The sequence below is a fragment of the Triticum urartu genome, chromosome 3A (genome assembly GCF_056163025.1).
Source record: "Triticum urartu cultivar PI428250 chromosome 3A, HENAU_Tu73, whole genome shotgun sequence".
Lineage (NCBI taxonomy): Eukaryota > Viridiplantae > Streptophyta > Magnoliopsida > Poales > Poaceae > Triticum > Triticum urartu.
The window spans coordinates 704,689,095-704,710,345 of NC_141875.1; the positions used below are offsets into that span (position 1 = coordinate 704,689,095).

The 21,251-nt window shown below is 44.6% G+C and overlaps 2 protein-coding genes across 2 annotated transcripts; both read left to right on the forward strand.

Annotated features, from left to right (window-relative positions):
* Positions 1-3,100: 3,100 nt before the first annotated feature.
* LOC125546069 (glycoside hydrolase family 2 protein) lies at positions 3,101-11,206 on the forward strand. Its single transcript, XM_048710198.2, has 18 exons — positions 3,101-3,254; positions 3,421-3,690; positions 3,803-4,042; positions 4,173-4,319; positions 5,026-5,104; positions 5,330-5,513; positions 5,939-6,004; positions 6,481-6,717; positions 6,810-7,016; positions 7,127-7,430; positions 7,511-7,670; positions 7,768-7,876; positions 8,254-8,389; positions 8,550-8,605; positions 8,691-8,990; positions 9,071-9,193; positions 10,024-10,725; positions 10,830-11,206. The coding sequence occupies exons 2-18, from the start codon at positions 3,546-3,548 to the stop codon at positions 11,001-11,003; spliced, it is 3,369 nt and encodes a 1,122-aa protein (XP_048566155.2). The 5' UTR covers positions 3,101-3,254; positions 3,421-3,545; the 3' UTR covers positions 11,004-11,206.
* Positions 11,207-11,870: 664 nt separating this feature from the next.
* Positions 11,871-18,059, forward strand: LAF3 (Amidohydrolase family). The gene is made up of 15 exons (XM_048710201.2): positions 11,871-12,051; positions 12,137-12,276; positions 12,443-12,544; positions 12,686-12,758; positions 13,026-13,132; positions 13,219-13,342; positions 14,000-14,194; positions 14,728-14,813; positions 14,912-15,019; positions 15,823-15,918; positions 15,996-16,094; positions 16,204-16,278; positions 16,958-17,089; positions 17,185-17,300; positions 17,554-18,059. Exons 1-15 carry the CDS (start codon positions 11,955-11,957, stop codon positions 17,726-17,728), a joined length of 1,725 nt encoding a protein of 574 aa, XP_048566158.2. The 5' UTR covers positions 11,871-11,954; the 3' UTR covers positions 17,729-18,059.
* The last annotated feature ends 3,192 nt before the right edge of the window (positions 18,060-21,251 follow it).

The window sequence follows — 21,251 nt, forward strand, 5'->3', positions numbered from 1 at the left end:
TATCGGTCGCGCCATGGAGCAGAACCAAATTTTACAAGTTACAAGTTCAAAAGGAAAAGCCTGCCGTGTTCGCGTCGCACCCCCACACGGTTGGTCCGGCACGCCGCTCAAGAGGGAATGTGTGGTGTGTTGCATTTTCAATTACAAGTGGGACCGTAGTTGAGCAAACCGACTATCGGCAAACCCCCATCCCGCCCACCGCGCGATGGCTAAGAAAACAGGAGGGAGAAGAGATGGTTGTAGCACGGACTCCAAGAAAATTGGTGTCGGATGGGACTCGTGTGGGTGGCGTGTGCCGTACTGCTAGACATGAATGCAAGTTATGGCCCATGCCACCCCACTATATCGAGGTGCTGGTTACGTAGAACAAATTTCCTGGAGTCCGTGCTCAGCCCTCCTCTATCTCTCTTCTCAGCCAGCCAGCAAACGCGTGGATCCCATCATCTGTTTGCTCATATGCGGTCCGACATGTTAGTGAAAACGCAAGAGGACCTACTGAACCTACACATCTTTTACCTCGACGTGCTGGTGATGAAAAACAAATCCAATAAAGATCTTCGGTGGCCGCTGTCGGCGTTCTGGGAACGGGGGTCGCCAGACTTGCCTGCCTGCGGCCCGCGGCGTCGCTAAGCCAGCAGGCCGTACAGCCCATCTTCATCAACAAGGCATCCAAGACCCTCACGAGGGGCCAAGCCTCGCGAGGCGGACGACGCAAGACCTCCTCATGAGTGGCCTAGTCGGGCAGGCTCACGAGGAGCGGAGATATCAAGGCGGGGCAAACCTCACGAGGCTCTCATGACGTGAGCCATGACGATCGGCACCAGGCGGGCGCCAGCGCGCGCAGCGTCCTTGTTTCCTCTTTGGTGCTAAGGAAGCAGGCGCAGGCGAGGAGTACTGAGGCATCAGGCAAAGGTTGCTATATCGGTGCAACGAGACCAAGACCAGGAGGACGGCAAGATGGAGGTCATCGTGGAGCCCAAGACGGCGCCACCACCAGAGCCTTTCGCAGGCAAAGACCACTTTTGTCAGGATACCTTGTACTAGCTGTCCCCATTCAAATTTGCATGCCGTTGTTGGCTCACTTCCCGCTCAATATTTGGGAAGAGGACCAGGGCCTATATAAGTAGAGCTAGCCACCACAGTAGGGAGGATCGAGCAATTCACCCAGCTCTCACCCGCTAAGTCACCAAGCACAAGAACACCTAAACCTCAGGAGGCTGTTCTTTCCCTTGTACTGTTCTTCATCAGCCCAAGAGGCAATCCACCACCACCACACTGGAGTAGGGTATTACACCACAATGGTGGCCCGAACCAGTATAAATCTCGTGTCTCTCTGTGTTGCGAGTTCGTCGAGTTCGTCCGCGAGATCTTAGCGAGCTAGGGCGTAGATCGGTAGGAGGGAAAGACTTCGCGCGCACCATAGTGTTCGAACCTTAAGGGTTTGCCGGAACCCCACATCCGACAGCCGTTTTTGGAGTTACTCAAGAGTAGTAAGATTCTATTTACAGTTTAACCCAAGATGCACATCACGTGGCTTCAACTACCACTCTATTTTCTTGCATGACACGACCTGGATGCTGGATGTCCCACGTGTTGGCAAAACAAGGAAGAACTCGACCAAATATTCCATTGTGCTCTCGGATTAGACTAGTTGTGCTAACTTAAAATGTTATTGTGTAGAATGGATGCAAGTTTTGGTATTGGAAAGAAGAGTACAACGATATATTGATAGAGTGCAATTTAGTAGATGTTTTAGCACTTTTAGCTAGCATAGAGGCTTAGAGATGAGACTAGTGCACTTGTTGATAGAATAGAGGCTAGACACGTCTACTTCTTTACACTCGAAGAAGAAAGAAGCACGCAAGATCGAGCCTCTGCAGATCAACAATGAATGCATCGAGAAGGCACTAATCCAACTTATAGGAGCAGTTATGAAAGTTGGATATCTTCTAAAATGTATTCTTGTGGTTCTTGTTTTCTTTGGTCTTACTTTTCTAGTCAAAATTTTAGTGATATATTTCCATGTACCAAAAAATCAATGATGAAAAAAAGATATGTGTTTGCAAAGAAAGATGTACGTGGCCGGGATGCGTCCACGCGTTCGGCGCACTACCACCGCATCCGAGAAATGGCCCGAACACGACCCCATTACCCTACCCAAACGGACAGAATCCGGGCAAAAGGGGGGGTCCGTTTGGGGTCGTGCGTTGGAGTTGGCCTTACAAGTGGGACCGCAGTTGAGGAAACCGACTATCGGCAAAACCCCACCTCGCCTGCCGCGCGATGGCTTATTTAGAGAAACGACGAGGTTGAAGAGATTGATGTAACACGGACTCCAAGAAATATGGTGTCAGATGAAAGTCGTGCTGGTGGCGTGTGCCGTACTCCTGGACGTGAATGCTTGTTCTGGCCCATGCCACCCTACTACTCCTAGTACTTGTAACATCCCAAATTACCATTAGACTGTCACGTACATATGTGCCGGGCAAGTAACAATTGGAGCGGTTCAGCTTTATGACAAGAAAAAAAACCTAATTTGGAAGGAGCAGTTCAGATTTGACAAGAGAAAAAAAGTAACTTGGAAGGAATACATCAGAGATAAAACATATTGCTTCAGACGTACTACATGCTTAGGACTCTCAAAACTAGCATAGGTATAGTCACTTTTTTTTTTTGCGAGGTAGGTTTGGTCGTTTTTTTAAAGAAGAAAACAGTGCACCGAGTACAATGTCGACACGCACTAATCGCCAACGTACTAATATAAGCACTAACACTATTCAAATCCATTGTCAGATTTGAAACAAAATATATCCACTATCATGCTGCACATGCCGGTTCTTGACTAGAGTAAGAAATCATATTCTGTCGCGTATCGAATCTACTTCCTCTATAAACTAATATAAAAGCGTTTAGATAACTAAAATAGTGATCCAAATGCTCTTATATTAGTTTACGGAGGAAGTAAAAGAAAACTATCTCCAAAACATTGCGTACGGCCTACAGCCACTCGATGTATCACTGGCACGTGGGCCCGCCGTCCACACGTCAGTGAGTCCTCTCGCGCGCCACCTCTTCTGTGGTGATAAACTATCAGTTAATCCCCTGTGATTTCCTCCCCCCAAACTCCTCCTCACTCTCTCTCTCTCTCTCAAAAAAAACTCCTCACTCCCCGGCCTCCACTCCTCCCTCCCTCCCTCGACGGCGGCGACGAGCCGCCGGGCCTCCGCGGGGCCGATCCCGCCCTCCTCTCGCCGGTACGGAACCCTATCTCCAGCTTGAATGTTCCTTCTGTACAAGCAGCGCATCCTGTCTCCGCGGCAGTCCGAATCGAATTCGAATTGAAATCGGGAGTCGCCGCGCTCCTCGGCTGGTCGCGGGCTTGCCCTCTCCGTGTTTAACTCGTTCGTCTGGCTCCACCAGGTCCTCCTGCTTCTCCTTCCTCGTCGGCGCGCGGTTCGTTCTGAGGGCAGGGAGCGACGGCGAATTGTTCGTTTTGAGGGCAGATAGCGAGGGCGATTTGTTCGTGTGGCCTCCGTGATTGATTCATGTCGGTGGCCTCCGCCAGCGGGGGCGCCATGTTCCCTCCGCCCACCAACTCCCCGCAGCAGAAACTCTGGGAGGACCCCTCCTTCTTCCGGTGGAGGAAGCGGGACGCGCACGTGCCGCTCCGCTCGCAGGACACGCTCCAAGGTGAGACGAACATCGCCGCGCCCACACCGGATCGATCAGCAAGAAATATCAGGTCTCATGCTGTTTTCTGAACTTCTTTTTCTGCTCTCTGTTTTTAACTGTCAAAAAACAGGGGCGCTCAAGTACTGGCGCGAGCGGAGGAACGTGAGCCACCTGGACGCCGAGGCCGCCGTCTGGGACGACGGCGCGGTCCGCGGCGCGCTGGAGAGCGCCGCGTTCTGGTCCCGGGGGCTGCCGTACGCGCGGTCGCTCAGCGGGCACTGGAAGTTCCGGCTGGCGCAGTCGCCGGAGACCGTCCCGGACAAGTTCTACGACGCCCAGTTCAATGACTCTGACTGGGAGGCTCTGCCAGGCACGGTTGCTGCTTGCTTGTTCCGATGTGCTTTTAGTCTCCTGCTGTTATTTAGTTATGTATTTTTTGTTTTGTTTTGTTTTGCTGGAATTCTGTTGTCTAATGGATATGGATATCAACTTGGTTGCAGTTCCATCCAATTGGCAGATGCACGGGTTCGACCGTCCGATCTACACAAATGTCACTTATCCTTTCCCGATGAACCCGCCGTTTGTGCCTTCTGAGAACCCCACAGGCTGTTACAGGAAGGTTTTTCACATCCCAAAAGAATGGAAAGGTATGCTATCTATTGCAGCTTATGCGGACATGTGGTTGTTACACCTACTCTACTTCTGACGAAATCAAAATCTTGAATACGCAACCAGATCTCCATTATGAATCCGTTCATTGCGTTGCACCTGCTCTACTTCTGACAGAATCAAAATCTTGCATACGCAACCAGATCTTTTGAATCCATTGATTGCATTGCAACTAGCATAAACAGCTATAATGCTGGACAATTCTGAATACAGGGATGATACCTCCAAGAAAATGAGTTTGTTTACTGTGATGATGTTTACATGGTCCATGGAATTGAAAATTTGTCTGTGCATCAAATAACAACACTGAGAGAAAATTTGTTTACTGTTATGAGTAGTTGGTTCATTAAATTACCTAAAAAATCCTGACAATGGCAAATCCTGCTGTCAATTTTTTTGTCATCTAGGATTCGCCTAATCTGACCGTGCAGTTTTCCAAGAGTTTGGCTGGTTTATATTTGTTACCTATCTCCTTAATTACACAGACATAATTGTTTGCCCTTTACATTTTCTTCCTGTTCTTATGGTATGCCTGTGCTGTCTCCTGTTATGCTAATTATGACATTTGTGTTCTGTCTCCTTATGCATAATATTTCTGTCTCTGATTGACATGGATATAGCACTGACTGTTATCATATATTATGTCCATTCCATTTTTAAACAATTCTGAGCTGATTATGATAGGTCGGAGGATCTTGTTGCACTTTGAAGCTGTTGATTCAGCTTTTCTTGCTTGGGTAAATGGCGTACCAATTGGCTATAGGTATGACACAGATAACCTCACTGCTTGTATTTTTTATCTCCAAAACTGTACAGAGACTTATCAAGTTCATATATAACCCATAATACAAAATGAAGTAATTTCATGGTGGTGACTTGTAATAGATCCTTGCAGTATTTACTTGAGTACCAATTGGCTATAGTCATCTACTGGAGTTTTCTATTCTATTGTTCAGAAAGTAACTCCATATTTTGTGTATTTATGCAGCCAAGACAGCAGGCTTCCTGCTGAATTTGAAATCACTGATTGCTGCCATCATTGTGATTCAGACAAGGAAAATGTTCTTGCTGTTCAAGTCATGAGGTGGAGTGATGGTTCTTATCTTGAAGATCAAGACCATTGGTGGTTGTCCGGTATTCACAGAGATGTGTTGCTATTATCAAAGCCACAGGTTACTTCTTGAGTTCTGCTTGCGTCTTATTGAATGAATTCTAAGCTGTTATTTTTGACACACCATGAATTTAACACTTGAGTAAAGTACATCATTTCATGAATGAGTAATAGATTGTTTCAGGGATCAAATGAGTAATAGCAGTGTTCATGTTGCCAGCTATGTCCAGAAAAACAATAGAGTACTCTTATTTTTTCATCTTTACACTCAGATGCGAAATGTCGGCTGAAAACTTTTTTCTTGTATATATTAGCAGTGACCAGATTATTATGTAATATATCACCCATGTAAGCAACTATGCACAAACATGCTAGTTTTGAACTTGTGACATGTAAACTGCATTTGTCATTTAGTTTGTTTTTGTCTGTGATCACTGATCAGTGTAAAATCTTGGTTAATGAGTTTGTATTTTTTTTCCCTTCCAGATCTTTATCACAGATTACTTTTTCAAAGCAACTTTGGATGAGAACTTCCGGGTAGCTGATATTGAGGTAATTTTGCTAGCCATCTTGGTCAGATTATAAACATCTATGCTACATGCTGGAGTGCATGCTGCAAGAAAATAGTGAACAGTGGTATAATCCTTTTTGGGATGGGAATGTTAATTTAACCTTCAAACAAGCATATTATTAATTATAGTTGAACTAAACCAAATAGATCTTTTTAAGTTGATCACATCGTTTTTTCTTTTGAAGAAAGGTCGTCTGCCCTTTTCAGAGCAGGCTTAGTGTCTTATATAATCCTATATCATGAAGTCAAAACAGACAAAAGACAACATGTTTATCAAATGTTTCTGCATGGCTCCCATGATATAGATTTGTATGTCTCGCCCTTTTTAAGTTTTAACTCTATATTGGGCAAACCATTTTCTACCTTCCAGATGGTATAGCTGCTAACTTATGTATTAGTCAAGGAAACGATGCTGTTCTACAATTATACTGACTTTTAATTTTGTTCTATATTTCAGGTTGAGGTGGAAATTGATTCACACAAGCAAGACAGGGAGCATATCCCAACTTTGTCGATTGAAGCAACATTATTTGATAATTCTGAATCATCTGATGATTTGAATTCAGACATGTCTGCTGCTAACGTGGTCAACTTGAAGACAAAGCCAAAACCTAAGGGCGGCCCTTGCCATGGTTTTCATGGTTATGTTCTTGGTGGAAAAGTGGAAAATCCAAAGCTTTGGTCTAGTGAAAAAGTAAGAAATCTAATGCTGGGGAAATTCTATAAAAACATTAGTATTTACAATTGAACTACTATATCTTATAACTATATTTCCTTTCCCAACAGCCGAACTTATACACTCTTGTTGTTCTCCTTAAAGATGCCAATGGGAAGCTTATTGATTGTGAATCATGCCAAGTAGGGATTCGTAATGTGGTCCTGGCACACAAGCAGATGCTTGTCAATGGATCTCCTGTTGTAATTAGAGGTGTCAACAGACATGAGCATCATCCACGTGTTGGGAAGACAAATTTAGAAGCTTGCATGATCAAGGTTACTCATCCCTTCTGTAAACTGTCATATTTGAAAGCATAGCATGCCATCTGTTCAGTTTGATGTTTCCAGTCAGTAGCTTCAGTTATTTACTGTTTATCTTTTGATAGGATCTGGTTTTGATGAGACAAAACAACATTAATGCTGTTAGAAACTCCCATTACCCCCAACATCCAAGGTGGTATGAGTTATGCGACATTTTTGGTCTTTATGTAATTGATGAAGCCAATATCGAGACACATGGCTTTGATGAAAATAGCCATTTCAAACATCCTACACTAGAACCCATCTGGGCAAATTCTATGCTTGATCGTGTCGTTGGCATGGTGGAGAGGGACAAAAATCATGCGTGCATAATTATTTGGTCCTTGGGAAATGAAGCCTCATATGGACCAAATCACTCTGCTATGTCTGGTAAGCGGTAAAACGTTTTCTGCGATGCCGGTTCAAGTCTTGCAGTTTTTTTTATGATTTTGTGAATCATAATCTTGTAGGGTGGGTTCGTGGAAGAGACGCAACAAGGCTCATCCATTATGAAGGAGGTGGCTCCAGAACATCATCCACAGATATTGTATGCCCCATGTACATGCGTGTCTGGGATATTCTCAAGATTGCAAATGACCCATCTGAAAACAGGCCCCTCATTCTTTGCGAGTATGGTAACTGTGGCACCACATTTATACTTGATTCCCTTTGTTTTTATATTCATATACCTGAAATATTAAATAAAACATTTCCCTTTATTTTCAAGATATTCACATGCTATGGGGAACAGTAATGGAAATATTGACGCATATTGGAAGGCGATAGACAACACGATGGGACTCCAAGGAGGTTTTATATGGGACTGGGTCGATCAGGTTATGTTCGATTTACTCTCATCTTACCCTTAACCTTCTTTTTTACTGGGAGCATGCTATGCCAAAATTTCTGTTTGCATGGTTGTCCTGGTGTTTAATCATGATTCTAGTGTACATGACATACATATCGGGTCACTGTTGGGCCATTTTCTGTTTGCATGGTTGTCCTGGTGTTTAATCATGATTCTAGTGTACATGACATACATATCGGGTCACTGTTGGGCCATTTTCATCGAAAATAATATTGACTCATAGACCCATGTCAATCTAATCTAGAATACACAAAATTTAAATGCCAACATAGATCATCAACTCTGTTTGTTGTTGTAGTGTCTTAATTTTGTTTCTCCACTACGTCATTTTCAAAAAATATTCAGGGTCTACTGAAGGAGGATGCTGATGGATCTAAATCTTGGGCATATGGTGGTGACTTTGGAGACACTCCAAATGACTTAAATTTTTGCATTAATGGCATTGTGTGGCCTGATCGGACGCTTCACCCTGCTGTTAATGGTAACTGGAAACACCTGTCAATTGGAAAGAAATTTATTGCTGTTTTACATGTACTTTAAATCCTGATAATCTGTTACTTCACGAAGTTGTTACACATAAGATCTTCGTCTCACTAGCCTCTAGATGTCAAACTTACTCGGTCAATTAATTCTTCTTGCAGAGGTTAAATATCTTTACCAGCCTATCAAAATATCGCTGGTGGATAATATTCTTAAGGTAGCCTTTGATCTGATAAATATTGCTCAAGTTGTTTCATTACACGGTTAAAGGATCTAATAGATCGGTTATTATTCTCATGCAGATTGAAAATGGACAATTTTCTGAGACAACAGAGGCTTTGGACTTCAGTTGGATTCTTCATGGGGACGGATGCGTTTTGGGCTCTGGTTTACTCAGTGTTCCAAACCTAGCACCACAAAGTAGCCATCTTATCAACGTGGAATCATCACCTTGGTTTACTCTCTGGAGTACCAGTGCAGCAAAAGAAACCTTTTTGTCTGTACACGTGATACTGAAGGACGAAACACGATGGGCTAAAGCTGGTCATGTCTTGGCTTCAGCACAACTTTGTTTACCTCAGACAAAGGGTTTTGTTCCTCATGTATGTTTCCTCAGACTGATCCTGTTCACTCCTGTTTCTTCTCATTTATCTTACTGCTCACCAGACACTACCATCTTCAGGTGATAGCATTGTCCAAGAGCCCTCTGAGCTCTGAACAGGTTGGTGATGGTGTAATCATTAGCAAGAACCACGAATGGCAAATCAAAATAAACAGTCAGTTGGGAACAATTGACAGTTGGAAGGTATGTTGTTGTTGTCCAAAGGAAGTTTCATTCTGTTAGCATATTTGAGTGTGCATCCTAGATCTAGGAGGCAAGTAGAGGATAATAAACATATAAGAAGTCCAATTGAGACTATGCTCAAAACCATGAAAGCAGACTTTTTGGGAGGTTCATCTGAACAAATATCAGGTTTATATGACTTGGCTTTTTTTGCACAAAAAAAAGAGAGAAAAGGTTGGCCTGTTTAGTTCACAGTTATGTAGCATCTATCATTATTTTAAAAAGGTGTTCCACGCGTCGCTGTAGTTTGTGGTACCTATCTGCTCCAGTTGGTTCCAAGAATTGTATGGTCCTGAATAGCGACTGGCTTTGCACAATGCACGCTGTAACTTGTGAGCGCCATCCATGACTATGCTCCAGATTTTATGAAGGATACCATCCATGCTGTATAAATATCTAGTCACGGCTTATGATTGAGTCTTCGTATCATGTTTTTTTTTTAATATTTATGTGACTTAAACTTGTCACAATAAGCTGTTGCCATGAGATATCTCATACGGAGTACTAGTATTTGTCTTCTAAACTTGGCCATCTGTTTTCACTTTATTCCCTTTTATGCTTTGATGGTTCCTTTCAGTTTGCAATGTTTACATTCATCTAGAACTTCTAATTGTATTTATTTTCCATGTGTTCTGAAATCTGAACAACTGCAGATGAGCTGTTCCATTGTTAGTTTACAGTTACCTTAGTAATTAGTATGCCAGACACAGAATATGATTCCAACTTCTATCAGCGTCACTGCTATTCCGTTCATCGAAATGTGGAACTCATGATACTTGTGTGAACAACAGATCAACAATGTCGAGCTTATGAGCAAGGGAATATTTCCTTGTTTTTGGCGTGCACCAACCGACAACGACAATGGAGGCTTCTACACCAAGTCCTATGCCACAACATGGAGAGAAGCCTTCCTCGACAACGTCTCTTTCTACAGCAGCCAGTTTTCAGTGAAGGAGCTGCCAGACCACACCGTCGAGGTTTCTACCACATATTACGGCCTTCCAGGGCACCTGCCAAAACCCGACGCTGCCGCTCTTTCAGAGGCTTCTGAGTCCGTGCTTTTCCGGGTCCATATGCGTTGCCGGATCTACGAGTCCGGCGACGTAATCCTGGACTACGAGGTAAACCCCAAGAGCGACCTCCCCCCTCTCCCACGGGTGGGCGTCGTGTTCAACGCGGAGAAGTCCCTGAACCATGTCACGTGGTACGGGAGGGGCCCGTTCGAGTGCTACCCCGACCGCAAGGCCGCGGCGCACGTCGGCGTGTACGAGAGCGGCGTGGAAGACCTCCACATGCCCTACATCGTCCCGGGCGAGTGCGGCGGCCGCGCGGACGTCCGGTGGGTGGCGCTTAAGAACGCCGACGAGTTCGGCCTTTTCGCGTCAACCCACGATGAGTCCTCGCCTATGCAGGTGAGCGCCAGCTACTATGGCGCTGCCGAGCTCGACCGGGCGTCCCATCAGCACAAGCTGGTCAAGGGAGACGACATCGAGGTCCTGTTTCCGTCTCCATGTGATATCTCTCTGAAAAACTGTTGGAACTGAGGTGACGGGAGTGGTGCTGAAAATGGTCTCGATTGTGTTGTTGTGTGTTGCAGGTGCATCTTGATCACAGGCACATGGGGGTGGGCGGGGACGACAGCTGGACGCCGTGCGTGCACGAGCAGTACCTGCTGTCGCCGGCGGCGAGCTACAGGTTCTCGCTGCGGCTGCGCCCCCTGTCGCCGTCATCGTCGTGCCACGACATCTACAGCTCCCAGCTACCTAATTGATCGTCTCATCTGACTGAGGTGCCTGTCAGAGGTACGTCTGAGAGAGAGAAAGAGCATTCGAGAGACTGAAACAATAATGTCCGAGTCGCTCTCGCTCGTGTAAACGTAAGACTGTATAACTGGACACGTACCTGTCATCTGTCAATAAAAGAAGCGAGCGTGATGTGCTGCTCTTCAATAAAAACGACGTCTGCTTGTGGACCTGTTTGATTGTTTGTTAATTTGTGTGGTAGCATGGACCTGTTTGGATCGCATCGCATGGATTTCACATGAGACACGGCTGTGGGAGTAGGAAAAAACATATGAATGAGATCGTGATAATAGCCCCCACCCGCAGTGGAAACTTTACAAGACGCGAGCTGCTATGGTTCGGTTCATACGAAAGAAAACAAAAATTAGAAGTTACGATTTCAAAATAAAATTTGATCGAAAATACTACCGTAGGTATGACTTATAAATTGAAAAGAGGGAGTAACATGAGAAATTTGAACAGAAAAGAAACGCATTTGACCTGCATTTCTTGGATGTATAATGCGTTTCACTTCTAAACAGGTTTGAGGTGATCAAGAGCATATGCCCCATCCCTGATCCCTCCCTAAAAAATTCTCGCATGCTAATGAATCAATTTTTCTCTTTCAGGTTTCGAGTTTCCTGAAGATTTTCCAAATGTGGAGAGAACCTAAAAGAATATAGAAAAAAAAGATGTCAAGTTTTCCTGAAGATTCTCTCTGATTTTTTTTTGAGGGAAAGCCATCATGGCGGTTTATATTTCATGTGAAAATAAGGATACATCGTTTGATAGGACGTTGCAAGATGTGCAAAAAAAAAAAGCTGAAGCGTTTAAAAAAAAGATTATTTGCTGATATTATTTGAGAGAGACCGATACCCGCCCGACCCCGCCGCCCCCAGCTGAGCGCGCAGAGGAGCCACCCACCCCACCAGTCCGCCACCATGGCCGCCCGGAGCGCTCTCCTCGCCGCCGGCGCCGCAGCACTGGTCGCCGTCGCGGCCGTCTTCCTCCTGCCCGACCCCGCTTCCCGCCTCCCATGTACGCGCCCCCTCCTCCTCCCTCCCACCCCCTCCGTTTTCCCGCGGAGGGAAGCTCATGCTCAGCTCGTCTCCTCTCCCCGCAGGGGCGCAGCGGGGATGCTTCGCCGACCTGATTCTGGCCAACGCCACCATCTACACCGCCGACCCCGCCCGCCCCTTCGCCGGCGCCATAGCCGTTCGCGCCGGCCGCGTGCTCCGCGTCGGCACCTACGACTCCCTCAAGGTTGTCCTCCGACCTGCTTGCCCCCTCTCTCGGCAGAGATTATATCTGTAAAAAAAATATCTGCTCTGTTCTGCTTGCGGCGTCACTGCAACTGCAACCGCAGGCGCATATATTTTCTGTCTCCTGCGTTTCGCTCAAAATTGACTGCATAGACTGTAAAGTGCAGGAATTCAAGGGCCGAGACACGTATGAGCTGAATCTCAGTGGCAATGTGGTGCTCCCGGGATTCATCGACTCCCATGTGCACCTAATCGACGGCGGCCTGCAGGTAGTGCTTTGCCAGTTTGCCTATCTGCCTCCCCTTGCAATGACATCATGACATGGACAGGCCGGGACATTACAGTTTCAATATTACTACAGTTCTGTAAATTTAACTTCACAGTGTACTTCTGTTTGAACTTTGCTGCAGTTGGCGAGGGTGCCGCTTCGAGGAGTTAGAAGCAAAGCTGAGTTCATCAGCAGGGTTAAGGGAGCCGTCAGAGGTTTCCATGAACTATGCTGCTCTTTCTCTCAGTTTATCCATTCTGTTTTTAATCATTTTGTTGCTTAGTACTGTACACCATGGGATGTTTCTGCTTTCTGTTATTTATATACTAGCATGGTTTGCACACAAGGGTCAGGGGTTTGGCAAGACATGATTTCTGTTGCATGTATCCGACTAGTCTTTGTCTACTGAGTTGTCTGGTGTTACCAATCACCAAATATCTCTGCAATACTACTACTATCTCTGAGACTTGTTTCCTGAACAGATAAACATCCTGGCGAGTGGGTACGCGGAGGAGGTTGGAACAATGATTTTTGGGGTGGTGATCTCCCCACTGCAGCTTGGTTAGACGACATATCTCCTGATAATCCAGTGTGTTTTCAATTCAATCTCACGAGTTCGATCTTTTCCGAGAAGCTGTTACATAGGGCCAGCCAGTGACTCATTTTCAATTGCAGGTCTGGCTCTCACGCATGGATGGTCACATGGGATTAGCCAATTCACTGGCTATGAAGATTGCTGGGATTGACAAAAACACAAATGATCCAGTTGGTGGAACTATTGTAAGAACAACGGAAAGAGGTAACCTTTTATTGAACTTAAGTAATTAACATTTAACACTGACCTTTTACCTTTGCGGGCCAGGAATTATTTTTCAAATACAATATGATTTTCAATTCAAGCACAAATATGGTCTCACCAACAACAAAAAACTCAGAAGCAAACCGTTAACTGTTATGATCAAGAAAGTTCATGATGAATTATCATGGTCATGTGTGCCTTTTCTGAATTTTTTGTATATATTTTCACAGTATTCTCACGGAGTCATGGTTCGCACATTAAGATATTGGTGATATAATATGTTTAACTATGTAATGTGCACTGTTCTTTTTAATTAGTCATGTACTCCCTCCGTTTTTATTTACTCTGCATATTAGAGTTGACTGAAGTCAAACTTCGTAAAGTTTGACCAAGTTTATAGAAAACAATATAAACATTTATCATAATAAATCTATATGATGTGAAAGTACATTTAATAATAAATCTAATGTTGTTGATTTGTTATTGTATATCTAAATATTTTTGTATATAAACTTGGTCAAAGTTTGTAAAGCTTGACTTTGACCAAAGCTAATATGCGAACTAAATAAAAACGGGGGGAGTACTTTCAAGTGCAAACATTGTTGTAAACACTTAGGTAAGATTAAAAATTCACCTGACCTGCATTATTATTTGTAGAGCCCACTGGTCTTCTGGTTGATGCTGCTATGAAGCTTGTATTTGATGTGGTTCGAGAAGACTCTGTAAATGAAAGACGAGAGGCTCTCCTTAGAGCAAGTAAACACGCTCTAATGAGAGGGGTGACTACTGTTGTTGATGTTGGAAGTTATTTCCCTGGAACCTCAGAAGAGCAAACTTGGCAAGATTTTTCTGGTATCTTGTGCCACTTTTGCTTGTAATATTGGTGTTATGAAAACACCAAACTCAGATACAAAGTATCTTACAAAAATCTGCAGTTAACAATAGAACATATCAATAGTTCCATATATATGTCTGCATTATACTTTGCGGAATTTATTGGTGGGACGCGTCCATTGTTGATGTCTTTTTTTTTTGAAACAACAGAATGCAACTAAACTATATACGTTGAGTTTTGCACCCCCAATCGATAAAATGTTTGTTAATTCTGTTAGACATAAAGCTAATCTATCTGGTCTATATTGTCAATAATCAAGCATTACTCTGCCATTCAAGTAAAAGAACCATACTGCTCATGTTAAATCAAATCTTATGTAGAGCTGGACGTTTCTTCCGTTGTTTGGATGACTCCTAATGAATTTCAATTTGATTCACTCGTACCTTTCTTTTGAAGGATCAAGGATCTACTTTTGTAGTTTTTCATCTATAACCCTTTTTTTGGACCGGAACCTTATTTGTTCTGAAGTATTGTGCTTACATCACAACAGATGTCTATGAATGGGCTCATTCTATGGGAAAGATGATGATCAGAGTCTGCTTATTCTTCCCAATGCCGACATGGCCTCGTGTTTCTGTAAGTTATGTTTCATGAAATATACCAAGCTCTTCTGTTCTAAGTGCTTAATATTATGCGAATGCTATTAACAATTATCTGCATATTATCTCTTGTAGGATCTTATTCATGAAAGAGGTCGATCTTTAAGTGGGTGGATTCATCTAGGTGGTGTGAAAGCTTTTCTTGATGGTTCTTTGGGTTCCTCAAGTGCATGGTTCTATGAAGTAAGTAAGTCTTGAGTATGGTCTGAGTACCTATCAGACATGTTGTTAGTGTTAGTGCATTTATATTGATGGTGTAGAAATTTATGTCCATAGCAATGCTGTCTTTTTGTGGCTAAAGCTTCACAAATACTCTGTTTTATGCTCGTGCGTGGAATGTGATACATCATGGTACTAGTTTGTGATTGGTCTTGTTATGTATAAAGGACACCAATATGATTAGCCCGATCAGTCTCTGTTTCTGCAAGAAACTGTAAATTGAGAAAGGTTGTGTCAGCAAGTACATTTAACAAGTCATTCAAAATTACATCTTAGTGCACTATGATATTTCATATCTACACCATATTTTTTATGGAAGAGATGCACATCATATTCTTATCTAGAGGGTTGATATTTTAGCGCTAAATCTTCTTTGCATTTTGAATTTATGGCTGAAAAATTTGTGGTGGTCCATTAGCAAATAAGGTTTGAATTTTTGTTAGCGTTGTTTGAAAAGGGTATCTGGTTTTGTTACTTATTCATTTGGTGGTGGAAACTGTAAAGGTGTACAATTATTACTCATTTCCTTCCTTTTGCTGAACTAAATACTCTGACTTGATATGCAATAGCTTTGCGAAACAATATAAAAAGCTTGTCCCCATCTTATAACTAGAATATTTTTTGGATAATTAACATCTTGTTTTACAATTTATACCATCGTGTAACATATTGGTCGTGTACTCGTGTCAGCTAGGAAGTTGATTTCTCCAGAAATATTAATAAAATTATTATGTTCTGGTTTATAAGAGTTTAATATATATGGTCAGCCTTATGTGGATGCTCCGAGCGATTATGGTCTCCAATTGTTAGATATGGATGTTCTGCTCAATGCAACATTAGAATCAGACAAATCAGGACTTCAGGTACACGTTTTTTCCATTTGTGCACATGCTTAATCATGTTTACCATCATCTGAGAAAGTAATATTGTTCTTTTTAAGGTTGCCATACATGCAATTGGAGATAAAGCTAATGATATGCTGCTAGATATGTTCGACAAGGTTGTTAGTTTGAATGGAACGAAGGACCGTAGGTTACGGGTATGTTTTTCTGCTAGCATACTGAACAAGAGAATTTGCCCTCAAAGCATTTTTGTAGTAACTAACTAATAAGTTGAATGTAATTTAAACTTGCTTCATGTGAAATCAGATTGAGCATGCACAACATCTATCCCCAGGTGCAGCAAAGCGCTTCGGAGAGCATGGTATCATTGCGTCTGTGCAGGTCAACCATTCTCTTCCATTACTGTATGTTATATAATGCTCGTAATGATGGTCTCTGTTCGCTGCATAAAAACATAGGAGTCTGAAGGCTCTTGTATTGCTCGAAAGGCGAAATCGTGATAGCACTTTTGTAACTAGAGGACTTCATTCAGTTACTTCTGGTTATAAACATAGGAGTCTAGATTGTGAAAAATATCATACTAATCTTATGAAGACAGAAGTTGCAGTGCATACAAGCACAATATGTCAGAAATACTCTGAAGCAAGAGAAAACAACAGGTCCAGCTTTTTAAGTATTCCATATTGAAGGTAAAGCACCATGACATCACATTCGATCTGCCAGTAAACAACAGACAGTAGACACAGCCTAAAGAAAATGTAACATAGAAAAAAAATACATGTTAGTAACCTGTCATTTCTTAATCTAGATATTCTCGTATTGTTAAGGGGCTTTTGCTATTCCCTGCAAAACAAGGTGCTTCCGCCATTCATGATTAATGAATCCCTGTTACTTTTCAGATCATTTTTAACATTTTACCTAATGGCCTGTTATGTGAGTACATATCAATCTGTGTACAGTTCTCCATGTCGTTACTTGAAATCATATGAAATGCACACATTGATATGATAAACGTGGATTGCAGCCTCCATCTTCTGAAATATGCGCTTGTTTTTGCCAGCCAGATCATTTGTTGGATGATGCTGACTCTGCTGGGAAGAAGATCGGGGTAGAACGAGCTGAGCGGAGTTCCTACTTGTTCCGATCACTACTGGCCGGTGGCGCACATCTGGCTTTTGGTTCTGATTGGCCTGTATGCATTTCCCGAAATTCCTCCAAATATTATAGCCTTTACTTGGGTGGAGATATAGGCAGTTAACTGTATTTGTGTGTGTGTTTATTTTCCAGGTTTCAGATATTTACCCTTTGCAAGCTATTAGAACTGCGATGTCCCGCAAGCTGCCTGGATGGGACGAGCCTTGGATCTCCGCAGAGCGCTTGCCCCTGGATGATTCCTTGAAAGCGTGAGTCTCTTTGCGGTGTCATGCATGTTCCATTTGGTTATACTCTGTTTCTGAAATGCCATGGAATGCCTCACTGATATCTGGTCATGCCGGTATCCACTCGCATTATGATGTTGAGATCTCCATATCGCAGAATTAGCAAACAGTATGATGTTGAGATCTGCATGTGTGTGTGTTTATGACGTATGATACTTGCAGGAACTCACTATGTTTCCTGTCTGTACTAATCGAGTTCTTTCTGCACGAGCTGCAGGCACACGATATCTGCCGCCTACGCCTGCTTCCTGGACCATGTTGTGGGTAGCCTCGTCGAAGGGAAGTACGCCGACTTCGTGGTCCTGCCGTCCACCTCGTGGCGTGAGTTCGCCGGCGACATCCCGGGGCACGTCCTGGCGACGTACGTGAACGGCAAGCAGGCCTATCCGTAGCCCCGTTCGCTGCGACGGCGCTCCGGCAGCCTCCAGGTCCGGTCCGGATTCAGATAGAAGACACACATACGTTAATTAGCACCAACCATTGTTGGTTTATTCTGGAAGCACTTGTCAGGCCTTGTACAACGGGAGATGCTTAGGGGAGGTGCTTAGAGAAATAAACCGGTCGTTTCTTAAGCACCGGTGCTTATTTGTACAGGAGAGACGCTTAGAAATAGACACCGGTGCTTCAGAAAGACTCGATTTATTTTTCTAAGCATCTCTCTAAGCACCTCCCATTGTACAAGACCTCATAATACCAATCTTATTTATTGATACTGTTCTGACATGATGAGGGTTACGTTGGATCCACATATTTTTTTGTACTTTACGAACCGAAAGCGTCTGGGTAGCAGACTGGTGGCGTGATGATGCGCGCCCAATTTTAAATTCCAGCGTTGAACCCTTTCAACTCCGGCTGATTTTGTCTCATCGCGCGACCGGCCGGTCCACAGCTACCATTGCTTCCCTTTCGGCCTGAAATGTTCGTGGTGGTTGGTCTGTGGATGGACTCACTCCATCGGCCGGAGGAACGGCCGACGACTAAGATTGACGGATTGCCGCGGCTGAAGCCTGAAACTACGGACCGATGACGCGGCCCAAAATACCCAGGCCGGGCCGGGTCGGACTTGCCTCTCTCGCTGGGCTCGGGCTTTGTTTTGTAGCTCGAATGTATATTCGGGCTGAGCTTGGGCTTTCGTCTTTGCACTGGGTTTGCCCATAACAACACTGAGAAGCAACATACGGGCTGGGCTTTTAGGCTTTAGGCCTATGTCCGGCTGGGGTCGGCCTTGAGTTTCCCTTGAGAAAGTGTGTGTTCTAGGCTTCGAGCGGGGCTTGGGCTTGAAGTTTGGGGTTCGGGCTTTTTGAAGCCCGGCCTGAGTGTGATGATGCTCTTACCAAATTATGTTGGTGTATATATATATATATATATATATATATATATATATATATATATATATATATATACACCATTCGTATACAAGTTTAAAAAGAAATAGAAAAAAATATTAGGTAGATTTGTTGGAATCTGCTATAGAGACATTCCTTAAATTATTAGTTAATGCTACACAGACGGGATGGTTCTTACAGATTCAACGGAGTGTGATTAGGTGGAGGTTTCGGATTGAAGATTAGGAGGAAGGCGGGGGCCACCCCCATGAGAATAGGAGGAGGGATTAATGAAAGTTGTTGATCCTGTGAGATGTCCATAACTATCCGTGCGTTTAGGATTATTTGGACACCTTCAGTAACCAATTATTGAAAAAATTGTACGGGATCAGCTGGAGATGCTCTTGCTGTCACCGTCGACTAGTTTGTCCCTAGTAGCAGTTGGCTAGGGATATGCTTGCCACTTGGTGTTTCTAGAAGCACCATTGTTTCCGATTTTGCGGTGCAGACATGTAGTGGGCTGGTCAAACGGTCCACTTTGCTTGTGTATTCTTCCTAAGAGCAGTACTACTAACATGCCTATTCTTTTTAGAACAAATGTATGACTTGTCCTCGCATAAAACGGGGGAAATAGAAGTAGTATAACATGCAGGCGCCCAAATTAGAGAACGACAAGGCTGCACGCCCATAGTTTTGCCTGCGTTGAAAGCTGACTGGTGCGTAGTAGTTCAGCGAGAAGCGTCAGCGACAAGATTAGTTGAGCAGAACATAGACCATGGTAGGATGCCGGACCGTGGATCGGCTATGCAAAACAGTGTGAGCGACGTGGACACCGCAAACTGTGCCGTCAGAAATTTCTTTTTTTTAATTATCTCCGAGTCACTGCATCAAAATAATGCATGCAACCATCTTTATTAATTTATATATCAGAGTCTATCAAAATAAATACAAACATCAATCCAAAGTCACCTTCAAGATGAATAAAGTCGCTACACTTACAAGTATAAAAAATATGCCCTGAATGTATCAACGAACACCGTCTAATCCAATGGCATTAAGAAGTCGCCCGCCTAGCAAGCTGGGAGTACCGACCGGTCTAGGCGTCTCACAACGCGCACCACATCCGCAAGTTTTAGGATCCACCGCCGCTATCTTCTGTATTCCCATCTTCACGAGGGATCATTGCATAGATTTTGCTAATCCCATCCGTCGTCGACGTCACCACGACGCCAAACAGCGCCACCAGCCTACGTGCGTCCATCCTCACACGCCCGTTGGCGACACTTCGGTGCACCATGCCGCCAAGCCCCCTCGTCGGCCTTGCGATAGATGTAGTACCCTCCTCCTCTTGTCCCCACCAGTCAGCTCCTGCTCCAAAATGATACCCCCTTCAAGGAAAAACAACACCGTAGGTGCCCTCATCGTCCGATCCGGGAGACCCAGATCAAAGGTTTCCCCCCGGAACATCCCAATCGTATTGACACAACCTGCAACGACGATGCATCGAGAAGGACACGATGTCATAGATGCCACCATGACCGCAGTAGGCGCGTTTTTTTATCTGAAGTCGCGTCGCCCCGATCTCGTAGCTGGCTGGGACCACGCGGAGCCTCGCCATGAATACGTATGCTGCCGCCGGTACACCGGCAGAGAACCAGCAACCCTCACCGGCCCCAACGTGCCGCCAGCCATCCATCGGCAAAACCGATGACGAATCGGGCTGGGGACTAGATCCACGGCCGCCACCACGCCCACCATTGCCGGAGACCTCAGATCCTGCGGGCCATGGAGGATAGTGTGTTCGTCTCACGACCAGGGACACCGCCTAGGCCGCTGCACACGCTCCCCACTGGACTCGCCCCGACCGATCCATGAGGGTTGTCGTTGCATCCAGCACCCCGGCCTCTTCGGCACCAGACCCGCCGCCGCGGTGGCCTATGCCACCGGCTGCGGCGGCGGAGGGGAGGCCGCGTCGTGGTTGGCTATTGGGTGCTTGAGATCGCCCCCTGGAGGCACCTTGGGGAGGCGTCGCGAGGGGGTCGGGAGTCGAGTCGCGTGATTAGCTGTGTTGCCGACCATACATGTCTGCATTCTCTTGTCGTTATGCTATCCATCTGCAGCTTGTGATCATTTCAAAACAAAACTTCCGACCTAGATTGAATTGAAATGATGTTTGTGGCTTCTTATAGATTGAATTTGTTTCGTACATTTATCTATGAGAAAATTTGGGGGGTTAAAATTCTTTCCAATTCGAAAGTCACGAATGATCAAAGGAAGCAGAGAAAGAGGGATTCGAACCCTTGGTAAAGAAAATTGTACAAACTCACTCGATCGGCCGGAGGAATGGTGGATGGCGAAGACCGACAGGCCGCCACGGCTGATGCCTGTTCGGCCGTCGGCGGCGGCGCGGTACGGAGTTGGACTGCACACAGCCGGGCCCGAATCCAACTCGGCTTCTTTCTCCTGATGTCACGCGGGCTACGTACCCGCTGATGTTCGCTAAACTGTCACCGTAGGCCGCTTTAATCTTTTCTATGGAGTAGATAGTGTTCTGCAACTCCTGCCGACGAGTCCGGTCTAAGGTTGCGGA

Coding starts and splice junctions, on each gene's coding strand:
- LOC125546069 (XM_048710198.2), top strand. CDS start 3,546: ATGTCGGTGGCCTCCGCCAGCGGGGGCGCCATGTTCCCTCCGCCCACC. Junction 7,017..7,126: donor TAGAAGCTTGCATGATCAAG/GTTACTCATCCC, acceptor ATCTTTTGATAG/GATCTGGTTTTGATGAGACA. Junction 10,726..10,829: donor TCAAGGGAGACGACATCGAG/GTCCTGTTTCCG, acceptor TGTGTGTTGCAG/GTGCATCTTGATCACAGGCA.
- LAF3 (XM_048710201.2), top strand. CDS start 11,955: ATGGCCGCCCGGAGCGCTCTCCTCGCCGCCGGCGCCGCAGCACTGGTC. Junction 15,020..15,822: donor CAAGTGCATGGTTCTATGAA/GTAAGTAAGTCT, acceptor ATATATGGTCAG/CCTTATGTGGATGCTCCGAG. Junction 15,919..15,995: donor CAGACAAATCAGGACTTCAG/GTACACGTTTTT, acceptor GTTCTTTTTAAG/GTTGCCATACATGCAATTGG.